We start from the raw sequence: 12,244 nt of genomic DNA on the forward strand, positions 1-12,244 counted from the left end.
AGCCATTGCTAGCTTGCTCACCACGTCGGGCGCTTCACTGGCAATCCCAACACGGGGACACAAAGGTGGCGAGAGATAAGGGAGGGAAAAGAGAAGAAAAGAGATGGGGCCCACCTATCAAATAGAGAGGAAGATAGAGTAGCTTTCATGTGGGATCCACAATTCCACGTGAAAAGAACCACTTTTTTTGGAATCTAATTTACACCGGCTTAGTTATGGTTACATGGGAACACTCATGTCAAGTCGATAGCTTGAACCTGAGTGGACATGTTTTATCGTAAGTTGGAACCCAACCGGTTAAGCTATATTAAGTTCACCGGATTTTTTATTTTTTGGCCCTTTTTTTGAAAGTTTTTCACAAATATGCCCCTAGAGGTATGTTTTCAAAATCTGGACCCATTGATGGTGCCGAGATTACATGTCTCGGTGCCAAAGGGTTTGACGCCTAGGTCAGGGGCCATGTCGACATCAAAGTAGAGCCGGGGGACATGGCAGCCAGCTCAGCGTCGTGGATCTTGGCACCAAGCTTGGCACCGTAGATCTTGGCACCGAGCTTGGCGCCAAAGATTCTAGCGCCGAGCCAGCCTTACAGGTGGGTCCATTTCCTTTCTCTCTCCCTTCCTTCCTTTTCCTCTCTTCCTTTCTCTCCCACTCTCTCTCACGCTCGACACCCCCCCGCAGGTGGTGGCGCTCATCCTCGCCGTCCCCCACCCCGACCACCGTCGCCGCTCTTGGTCAACCGTGCGCCCCGCCCTACCCTGACCACCATCATTACTTAATGTTTATGTTTGGTTGTGGAGGCAACACACCACCACAATCTTATTGAGAACTTTGTTGCAGGGCAATACCCTCAAATGCTCGGTTGAAGACATTGAGTGCTTTCGTCTGAGTGTCAGGGGCGATGACTCGCGTAGCTTCCTAGACGTAAGATTCAAAATATTCTTTTAAATATATTATTAATATGATAAATTCTTTCAATTAACATAATTTTGTACAACAGAGACTGTCAGGTCGGCTATGACGTGCGATTGCTCGTTGTGGTTGTAGGACAGCCACGACGCAAGACATGCATGTTCCTTCCACAGGTAGAGGAGGCTTAGGTTCGTCTAGCCAAGCACCTACAGGGTCCATAGGCATTGCGTATGAGGTCGAGGACATGGATGACGATGAGGTGGACCAGAGGCATGAGGAGCTTCGCCCGTCTCAGCTCCAGGACGCTCCCTCGACTCAGCCTACACAGCCTTCAGGCACTAGGCGACGCCGTCCAACTGACCCTTACACTCCAAGCACCGATGCTCTTGGTCACAAGGGTAAGGGTAAGACTATGAGGCAGTGAGGGTTTGTGGTAGATGTTATTATGTACTATTATGGACTTTCATTATGAACTATTATGGACTATATGGATTATTATTATCGACTATGAACTACTATGGACAATAATTATGGACTGTGTGGACTATTAATATATTCATGTATATGGTTTCAGATGAATGTGACATATATTTGTATGTTTGAACATGTTGTATTGAGGTTAAATATTCATCTCATATTTGTGTATGAATTGCATAAAAAAATAGGGGAAATTTTGCCGAAATTTTCTACCTAAAGTACGTATTAATCAGCGCCATCAATTTTTTCGGTTCATTAAGTAATCAATTTATTTTTTGTTATGAGTATGCATGTATGCCTCTCGGCCTACTGCATTGGTTGAGATTATCTTTTCTTTCATGCAAGAGAACCGAACATGATTATGTACCACATTGGTTGAGATTTTCTTTTCTTTCCTTCCATTTTATGCAAAAGAACTGAACATGATTGAAGTCTAAAATTGAATAGGCTTTTCAGTCATGTCACCGTCGAATAGACTTTTCAATGTCCTTTGAAATAGTGATTGAAGTCTGAAATTGAATAGGCTTTTTAGTCATGGAATCTAGGGTCTCTAGTGTCCTACAATGTAGGCTTTTCAGTGATTCTGAGTAGACTTCCAAGAGCATTTACAGCACAATACAACGGCTAGCAAACCTGCCTCTGTATATATATACGTTCTAGGATGCATTGCTAACCAAAAGGAAAACCAAACTAGTATTCTATTTCGTTGGAGTAGGAATGTCTGGAGGGTCATCTAGAGGAAAGGGTTTCAGGAGTGGGAGAGGAAAGGGGGGACGAAGGGAACTCCCATTGTGTGGGAGGGGTCTCTTGGGCCTGATTTCTTTGAGGAACCAATGTATCAGTTTCCCCCTAGAGCAAAAGTGATTTCACTAAAGAGTGCCCTCTTAGAGGATACAACAATAGGAAGGAAGATTGGCCAAAATGCATGCATGGTGAGGACTGCTTAGTGTAGATGTTCACCGAGGGGATCGATGGAGGTCGTTGCTTCTTCAAATGTCCGTGAGCATGGGTAATTGCTATTACATTTTGTTTGTTAAATATTGTGGGGGTATTAACCCCTATACCCTTACTGCTAGGCTTGGGCCGGCCCGGACCAGGGGGTCTGGCCCACTAGAAGATGATGCGTGGCCTGGCCAATCTGCTCGGAGTCCCGCGTAAGGAATCAAGGCAGACTTGGAGATCAAGCAAGATTCTGGTCGGTTAGAATAGGAATCCTTATCCGGCCACCTATGGCAATTGTATCTGGTTAGGATTAGTTTCCAGATCTGTAACCCTGCCCCCAGACTATATAAGGCGGGTAGGGGACCCCTCTCAAAAACATCTCTCATTGACATACAATAATACAATCAGACGCAGGACGTAGGTATTACGCCTTCAGGGCGGCCGAACCTGGATAAAACCTCATGTCTATCTTGCGTCACCATCTTGTTTGTAGCTTGCGCATCTATCTGCTGATAATCTACTACATTGGGCATACCCCTAGGTAGACTGCTGACCATATTTCGTCGACAAATATGTTTCTTGAATACCCTTACAACTCATAGGACATACTTATTGTAGTCTTCCGAGTCCGAAGAAAACTGTGGGTTCACTAGGTGGGTCGATCCTCGACCAATTTATCCACATCAGCAGTACATCTACTACCTGTAGGACCAAATCTTCGATCTACAAAGGGAAGTTAGCAGCGGGTATAAGGAAGACAAAGACGATGACAACAACAATGGTGCAAGTTCATAGGAGGCACTCCACAATGATCCATATTGCACCTGCCCTAATCATAAGAACAAGGGGCCTCCGCGGTCACCCCTGCCACCACCACCAACAACAATGGGAGGCTACCGTGGAGAAGGTGCAACACAATTTGCTATGTGGCCACACTACTAGGACGACCCTATCTTATTCACATGGCACATCCATGTGTTTGTTGTTTGGTTTAATTACCTAAGGCATGTTAGGTTTAGTTGAAGGAACTATGTAGCCTTGTTTGGTACATGTTCTCACATGCCATTTTGTGTGCTTGTTGTTCGCTTCAATTACCTAAGGCATGTTAGGTTTAGTTCAGGACCTCTATACCCTAGTTCGGTACATGTTCTCACATGCCATTTCATGTGTTGTGTGTGTTGAATTATATGATGCCCTACTTCGTTAGGTTTTGTTTGCAGCACATGATCACATTTTACTACGTCCACAATATTAAACTAAATATTATGACCACAAATAATGAAAACAACTACATAATGAAAAGTCCAATACTATGACACATTAAACAACACAATAATACTAGAAGTACATGCCGACAAACTAAATAACGCAATACATGACCTAAGCATGCCCATACTTAAAGTGCATTACATGACAACACAATGAAAAGTCCAATAGTAGACAACATTGTTCATGAATAAACCATAGAACTAGCAAGTAATGGAGACTACTGAGTGTAACGAGGCCACTTTTCCTTTCTCAGGGCATCGAGATTCTCCTCCATCGCTGCTTTCGCTTGGCATGCACGCTCAAGGTTCTTCTCCCTCTCCTCCCTATATGCAGCAACACGCCTCATTTCCTCCTCTTCCTTGTGCTCCTTTTCTATAGCCTCCTTTCTGCGTCTCTTCTCCATCACCTCCTTGTCCTCTGCCCCCCACTGCAACAGTTTCTGCATCCATTCCTTGTCTTCAGGCTCGATCTCAGTGTCGATCCACTACTCAAAATCATAGAGCGATGGAGGGGTCTGCAACAAATGTAATTGTTACAAAACAAAAAAATCATGCAAGATGTCATATGACACAAAATAATTATTACACAACATCAATTCCTCACCATCTTGTTAATGCGGCGCTGACGAAGTGTAGGCTCAAACGCAAAATTAGAACACATCCAATACATCTGCCTATTCGTGTCCTCTTCATCGGACTTGGCTACCTTGCAAGGATTGCCACAAAAGCACATGGACACTAGAACACCACTAGGTAGAGGCAATGGGTCGAAGGCATTTCCGGTCATCCAGCCATAACTACAATTTAGCCATTTTCCTTCTAAGAACCGAAAGCAATTAACATTAAACCCTATACCTAGGGTTTCCCATTTTATCCACAACAATGAACCCATAACATAACAATGTGCGCTGAGGTTACCTTGGTTTGCTAGCTTTCCCACATCTTGGCATCCTATGGTTGTATAATATAAATATTAAATTTGCATGAAACCCTAAGTAATGATGACTCTTAAGTTGAAAATCCGACTAATATATATCGAATCGATGTGAAAGAAAAACTAGGAGGGAGCGAGGATACCTTGCTCTCGAAGATATATGGATCAAATCAAAGTTTTCAAGGTCCAATATGCCGATTCATGAGGTAGGGCAAAGTGGGGACAGAAAAAACCCGAGAGGAGGAGAAAAAAGAGGAAGAAGGCTCGGGTAGGAAGGTTGGGCGCCTGGTTAAAACACCACCTCAGCGCCATGGATCTTGGCATCATGAATGGCGCCAATAACCACGGCGCCAAGCTCGGCGTCAATAACCCCGGCGTCGTACTGCCTTCTAGGTCAGCGTCCACGTCGCCAACATGGCCCCGACCTAGGTACCAAACCCTTTGACGCATAGACTTGTAAGCTCGGTGCCACCAAAGATGACGTCGAGCTAAGGGTCTAGATTTTGAAAGCATACCCTCCAAGGGCATATTTGTGAAAATTTTCAAAAAAAGGGCCAAAAAACGAAAAAGTTGGTTAAGTTCACATATACTCCCTCTGTCCCTGGATAAATAGATTCCTAGAGTTGTCTTAAGTCAATCTTTTTAAACTTTGACCAAATTTCTAGAAAAAGCCATCAAGATTTAAGACATCAAATTTGTATCATTAGATATATCATCAAATATATTTTCATAATGTGCTCATTTTATTCCTAGATGTTTTACTGTTTCCTATATTGTTAGCCAAACTTAAGATAGTTTGGTTTGTATGAATTCTGAGCGAGTATATATGTTACAATAGATGAATACCTAATTATTATAGGATGCATGATTTATCGCTATCCATATCCGCACAATCACTACTACATAAATCTTAATGGAGGCGGGTAGAAACGATTAATGGAGGCGGGCAACTCAACCGCCTCCAATCAAAGGCCTCGGTAAATCATGAACAACCGAGACGGTTTGTATGCCCGCCTCCATTAATCAATAAAAAAATAAAAAAAATCTAGCAAGCCCGTCGAGCCTATCGACGAGCCCGCTGAGCCCATCCGTGCGTGCGTCGCCACCACCCGCCAGATTCACGCGTGCGCCGCCGCCACACCGTGCCTGAGCCAGATCCGCCTCACCGGTGCCTGATCTACCGCCACCGAGCCGGATCCATCGCGCCCGTGCCCAGTCCGACGCCGAAGGGAGGAGAGAGAGGGCACCGCCAGCGTCGAAGGAATTGGATCGTTCTTGGTCTTATTGAGATTAGATCGATATGATATTTCATCTGTCTATAATGAGCATTAATCTGCTGATGAGTGCTAGTTATTCTAGGATTAATTCAACTAGGTATGCCCATGAGACAAATGTTCAAATGTGATCAACCTAAAAGAATGAGTGTTTTTCATCGAGAAAAATATAGGCATCGAAATTCGATTTTGAGTTCCGGTGGTCGGACCCAGTGTTACATTTTCAATTTCTACCGCCAGACAAATGTTGATGCGCAAACTTAAGGCCTTGTTCCGCTGGTTGAAAAAACGATTGATGCTGATTTGTTACCAGAGAAAAACTCATTTATTTCGTTGAAACATAATGACCGAAGCCAACGGTGCCTAAAAATGAAGTTTGGATTGTTGGAACTACAGTACTTCCTGACATTTGGGCCTGTTGCTTTTAAATTTACCTGACACGCTGCATCACCAAATGAATTGAATGACGACTGACACGCACGATAAATATTGAGTTACTCCAGCGGTAGAGCGTACATGGACGGCCACAAGTATACAGGGGGACGGCAGGTGCGGCATACATTATTCATAAGAGTCGCCCCAGCCGTACGATGAGGAAGTAGCTGGATAGGGCGTAGCGCAGTAATAATAATCGGCGTGTTCGCTGGTTGGTTTTTGGACTGGTTTCAGCTAGCTGGTACTGGTTCGTTGTGAGAGAAAAATACTATTAGCTGATTGAATAAGTATGGCTGAAACCAATAAGCGAACAGGTGCAGAGCTGGTAGGGGCAGTGGATTGCTGAGACCTGAGAGGGAGCGGTGACTGTTCAAGTCAGGCCTGCAGCTCCACCTGCCTGTCGAAAACCCAGGAGAAGGGGACCTCACGAGTCTGGGGCTGCTGTCTCCGTCGCGCGTCCAGCTCGGCCATCTTCCGCACCCTCTCCGGCAACCGGCAGAGGTAGTCCTGCGCCTGCCTCCCCTCGCCGGTGAGGCCGGGGCCGAGCTCCGCGACGCCCCACCTGTCGACGAAGAACTCGACGAGGTCGGCGTAGTCGGCAATGGTGTAGACGCCGAGCCTCTGCGCGACGTCGGCGTAGTGGTGGAACAGCTCCGGGTCCTTCCCGTCGAACATGTAGTAGGCGGGCATCAGGATCCTCTCCCTCATCATGTACTCGAGCGCGCGCACGGCGGCGTCGGGCGTCCGCGCGAACAGCTCGTCCACCACCCGGGTGTAGGCCGCCTCGTGCCGCTTCTCGTCCCCCGCGATGGCGCCGCAGATCCTGGCCAGGCTGGCGTCGCCCAGCGCCTTGGCGCGCGCCGCCGTGTTGCCGTGCGAGATGGCGGTGGCGCGCTCCTGGAACGCCGTGTAGATGAAGCCCCGGTAGGGGCACTTGTCGACGGCGAGGCGCATCCCGGCGTTGATGAGGTGGTGGATGGTCTGCTCCACGCGGCGCATGTCAACGCGGCCGCACAGGTAGAGGTAGCGGTTGAGGAGGTCGCCGTGGCGGTTCTCCTCGGCGGTCCAGCCACGGGACCAGCGCGCCCAGGCGTCGGCGCTGGAGGGGCTGTCGTAGCCGACGAAGCTGTTGAGGGCGGCGTGGTACGTGGGGAGGGCCTCCTCCGTCACCATGTTGCCCACCAGGCAGACGTAGTAGTCGTCGGGGATCTCCCGCGCGCGCGCCCGCAGCTCGTCCAACTCCTCGCGGAACCCCGGCGACGCCGAGTCCGGCAGCAGGTCGTGTGGCTGCCAGGACCGCTCCACCGGCTTCAGCAGCGGCAGCAGGTTCGACTCCGCCCACCCGTCAAGCGACCGCAGCATGTCGGCCTTCTCCGGCGCCGTCATCGCCTCGCGGGGCATGCACGTGGCCGTGGTCATACTCATACGCCGCTGCCGCTGGAAAGCGACTCGCGGCGGTGGCGCCCGTGTCTTCCAGCCTGATAACGGCGCGGTGCCGGTCGTTGTTACGCTGTAGGCAGCAGCTAGTCCCGACATCATCACCATCCTCCTCGATCGTAGGCTCCTAGGCGTAGCCTGGCCGGGCAATCGACCGACGAGGAGCTAGCTGGAGAATGTGAATGTATAGGTAGCGGCAAGTATAATGAATGAAATTAATGATCGATTATGAGACCAAATATAGATATAGCTATAGCGCTAGCTCGAACGCACTACTTCAATAGTAGAATCCAAAAACTGAAGGATGAGATCGATCGAGCACGTACCGGTAGAAGAGAGAGGCGGCAATGCAGTGTCACCTCTAAGCTCAGCTTCGCTGTTGTGTAGTGCTAGACGGACGGGTTGGGAAGCGCTGAGGGGGTGGACGTGCCTATTTATAGAACACATATCCGTATCCGCATTCCCCACTTTCTCTATTATTTAAAAAGTGAAAGCTACGTATGCCATTTACTCACCATATGAACTGTACTGCTGTATTCACTGCTGGAAAAGGGAAAATTCGTGACGGTGCAACTGCCGACAGGAAAATAGAAAATACCGACGGGGAGGGAATAACCGCCGGGGATAGTGCGACAGGGAAATTTGAAAATGTCACTGTCAGGGTAATTGTTTTTAATTTTTCTGTTGGTAGGAGGAGATGAGAGTTTGGGGCAGGGGATCGCTCGGTGCTATCCTACGGCTCGTCGATGATGGTGCTCTTCCTAGTGAGTAAGGAACCAGTCTTCTATAGCTAGGTTGCCGGGGAGCAACTTACTAGCGTTCCTCTCGGTTGGCTACTGTTCTCTCTGAGGTTTCGAAATCGAACCCCTCTCCAGGAGCTGACCCTGCCCTTATATTTCGGGTAGGGTCGGGTACAAGTCTATTTGGATTTTAGTCTATGGTTTACGTGCGCGGGGTGGAGGGTGCTGCCGCGGCATGGGATGGACCTCGGCTTCGTTGTGTAGGGAGGAGTCGGCAGAGCTGCAACTGCCGCCTGACACTGCTTCCATCGCTTAGCACTTGATCGTCAGGGGCCGTTTGCTCCGTCACGGTCTACCCTAGGTGAACCATCTCAAGCTTCCCAGGCTGAGGGGCTAACGAGTGGGCCCTGGAGCTTGCTGCCCCTGGAGTTGGTGATGTCGCTTGTCCTGTTGTTTTCACGTCGACTGTGTGACCCTGACGAAGGAGTGGCTGACGAAGCCTTGCGCTCGTTGAGCGGGTAGGTGCTATGGAATCTTCATACCTGTCAGGCCCCGGATGACTGGCGGTTTGCTTGTGGCTCAGGACGTCGGTTCACCGTCTGAGCACTGGCTCAGGTTGGTGCCTAGTTGGAGTCTGGCTCGGGCTACCATCGCTCGGCAGCCCGGGGATCAGGCGAGCCCCCAAGCCCCGAGCAGTGGCCGCAGGCGTGCTCGGGCTCTTTCGGACTCCTTCCAAAGGTTATGCACGAGCGTACCTCATGGGTATAGCGCCCGAGCCCATGAGCGATCTGTGAGATCGGTGAGGGGGTCCGTTGGTTGACACCTTGATTCCCAGGGACTTAATATACCCCTATGTTTGACTCTCGTCACCTATTTTCTACACAATTCTCTATTTATTTGCTATTTTTTATTCTGCTGTTCCTTTTTATTCTAGATCTCTTCGGATACGGGGAGATTATGGGGGCGGTGGTGGCCCACACCCCTGGTAGAGTCAGGGTTGGGTCTCAGGCATCTCCTGGGCCATTTAGGCCCCGTTTAGATACAAGCCAAAAACCAAAAATTTTCAAGATTCTCCGTCACATCAAATTTTGCGGCACATGCATGGAGTACTAAATGTAGACGGAAAAAAAACTAATTACACAGTTAGCCGAGAAATCGTGAGACGAATCTTTTAAGCCTAAATAGTCCATAATTGGACAATTTTTGTCAAATAAAAACGAAAGTGCTACAGTAACCAAAAGCCAAAAATTTTCGGAACTAAACGGGGCCTTAGCCTAATGTGCGGGCTCTGGTTGGACGTGTGACATCCGGTCTTAGCAAAAGTTTCATATAAGCTACTAACTTAGCAAATATATTGACATTACACAATATCAATAAAGAGAGATGCCCAAAGTTTTACATGAGTAAAATAAGTTTCGTGGGATGAAACTAGTACATGCTGTTTTCAACACGTTAGTCTTTAAATCTGGAACATAAAACTGACTAGCCTAATTAAGCCAGCTTGCTGAAGGCCTGAATAATCGTCGAACCTTGTGAGAAACTGTCTTCAAATTAAACGACTCGAAAAATATACACGTAACTGTATAAGAGCATGCTTAATTACTTTTCCTTGGGGACGCTGGTTCGCCAGCTCGTCTTCAAATCAAATCTGAAAATATACGCATTCATCACTCGGGCAGTCCACGTGAAAATCCACAGAGCAGAGTTACTTTTGGATCAATTCCAGTCTGACCTAGCAGACGGCCCGACACTCGTGTCGAATAGTAAGGCCACGTACAAATTCCGTCGAGAAGTTTGTAGAACAATAAAATTTCGGATTGGAAAAGTTAGGATTAAGTTAGAGATATGTATAAATATAAATATAGATTGATTTTGATCGAATTGGATCCCTTCAATTAAACTTTGATATTTTATATTTGTATAGTATGAACTGGCCTATCACATTCGGAATCATTTACAACTCAAACTCTACGAGATTATTCCTAAATTACAATTAAGAGAGTGGTAGAGTCGGCCCAATGTGAACCCATTCGACTGTCAATGCAAACAACCGCAAACCACTTAAGATAGTCCCCATTTGATTTGTTTCGGGATCATGCAAAAATAAAGCCCGGGCATATGTCCATAGTTAAATATCTGCCAATCTCTGAAAAGGAATCATATATATCTTCTGGCAAATTAATTAATAAACACGCGGCTGTAAGTGCCTGGTTCAGGTGTTCCATTATGTTATCATGAAAATTATTGATTATGAATCGTGCAAATCACTACTAGTAGTGGCGCATTGATTTGGTTTGGAATCATATGCATGGACATTGAAGGCCGGCTGGGCATATATCCTTGATATGCTCCATATATATCTATTAATTAAGTACAATAGCATGCAGGTGTGTTGTAGAGATAATTACTAGTATTAGTTTTCTAATTGAAACAGAACTAGTGGCAGAATGATTAAGAAATGATGTATTAATTACTAGTAGATCATTGATCAGCTGATTTGCTGATAGAGATTCAATCACTAAGTACTTACATTGATCCATAATATGTATCTGTCACACATGCTTGCTCGATCTATTTTTCACGTGGAGGCTAATTTGCTCGTAACTATCCGCTTGCAAGTCAGCACGATGACGAATAAGTACTTTTGCCAGCTTAGTGCAATTAAGAATAGTTGTCTCAACATGAGTGGGGTATTTTTTTTTAAACAAAAACGAAATGCATGGCCCGGTTTATAGCCTGTAGGAATGCTTATAATTAGTTGCTGATGGTAATTGATCATTCAAATTTAACACAGCCTTAAGTGAAAAATTTTAATTTCAAAATATAATAACAAAAATTGAATATACAAGCTTCTAAAAGATCTCAAATAAAAAAGTTGACAGCTATAAAGTTGTAGGTCATAGGATCTACAGTTGCTGTTGGTTTGGACCTGGCTGCTGCCGGCCTTGGACTGGTGGAGCAGGCCCAAGAGGCCCCTGGCCTTGTGGACCAAAACACAAGAAATCAAACAAGTGTGGGTTAACATCATCTGGATCTTTTGGCGGCAAATCTTCATCACGTGGATTGGCACCAAGGAGAGTAGACTGCAAAATTTCGCATTGACACTAGTTCTCAACCCTCTTTAGTTCCGATTTTAGAACCGAGAGCACGAATTCGGGACTAAAGGGTCCCTCCTTTAGTCCCGGTTTCGCGCCCGACACTAAAGGTCCATCTTTAGTCCCGGTTGGTAATACCAACCGGAACTAAAGAGGCCTCCCGGCCTAGCCACGTGGGCCGGCCCTTTAGTCCCGGTTGGTATTACCAGCCGGGACTAAAGGTTTTCTTTTTTTTTCTATTTTCAATTGATGATTCGTTTTGGTTTTCGAATATGTTTTCGAATACGCATTCTACGCTGCTAATAATATACATATTCTACACGTTTATAATGTTCAACCATTTTGTACAAACTAAAGTATGAAACTAACGTATATATTACATGCTTATATATATATATATTGTACGTTATTTTATATACATATAATATGTATATATATATTACAAATAAAGCTTGCATTGTATATTCTATCATATTCTTGGTATAACAAATTCATTCCATCTGGTTTGGCTTCCATGTTTCGTTCACGTCATTGTAGAACTCGTCGGCGGGGTTTAGGATCTGGTCATTAAGAAATCCTGCTATGGTCTCTTGAATTGCTTTCAGTTGGTCACATCGTATGACTTTTTCCTTCGACCATAGAGTCTTCAATAAAAGTTAAAGGAAATATATATATATATATATATATATATATATATATATATATATATATATATATATATATGTGTGTG

The 12,244-nt window shown here is 46.0% G+C and overlaps 1 protein-coding gene across 1 annotated transcript; it reads right to left on the reverse strand.

Annotated features, from left to right (window-relative positions):
* Nucleotides 1–6,271: 6,271 nt before the first annotated feature.
* On the reverse strand, nt 6,272–8,078 carry LOC136491566 (stearoyl-[acyl-carrier-protein] 9-desaturase 1, chloroplastic-like). Its single transcript, XM_066487877.1, has 2 exons — nt 8,006–8,078; nt 6,272–7,848 (listed from the first exon to the last, which is right to left on the reverse strand). Exon 2 carries the CDS (start codon nt 7,785–7,787, stop codon nt 6,618–6,620), a length of 1,170 nt encoding a protein of 389 aa, XP_066343974.1. The 5' UTR covers nt 7,788–7,848; nt 8,006–8,078; the 3' UTR covers nt 6,272–6,617.
* Nucleotides 8,079–12,244: the final 4,166 nt, after the last annotated feature.

This window comes from Miscanthus floridulus, chromosome 1 (assembly GCF_019320115.1).
Source record: "Miscanthus floridulus cultivar M001 chromosome 1, ASM1932011v1, whole genome shotgun sequence".
In the NCBI taxonomy this organism is placed as follows: domain Eukaryota; kingdom Viridiplantae; phylum Streptophyta; class Magnoliopsida; order Poales; family Poaceae; genus Miscanthus; species Miscanthus floridulus.

Excerpts from the sequence above, each read along its gene's own strand:
- LOC136491566 (XM_066487877.1), bottom strand. The coding sequence starts at position 7,787 with ATGGTGATGATGTCGGGACTAGCTGCTGCCTACAGCGTAACAACGACC.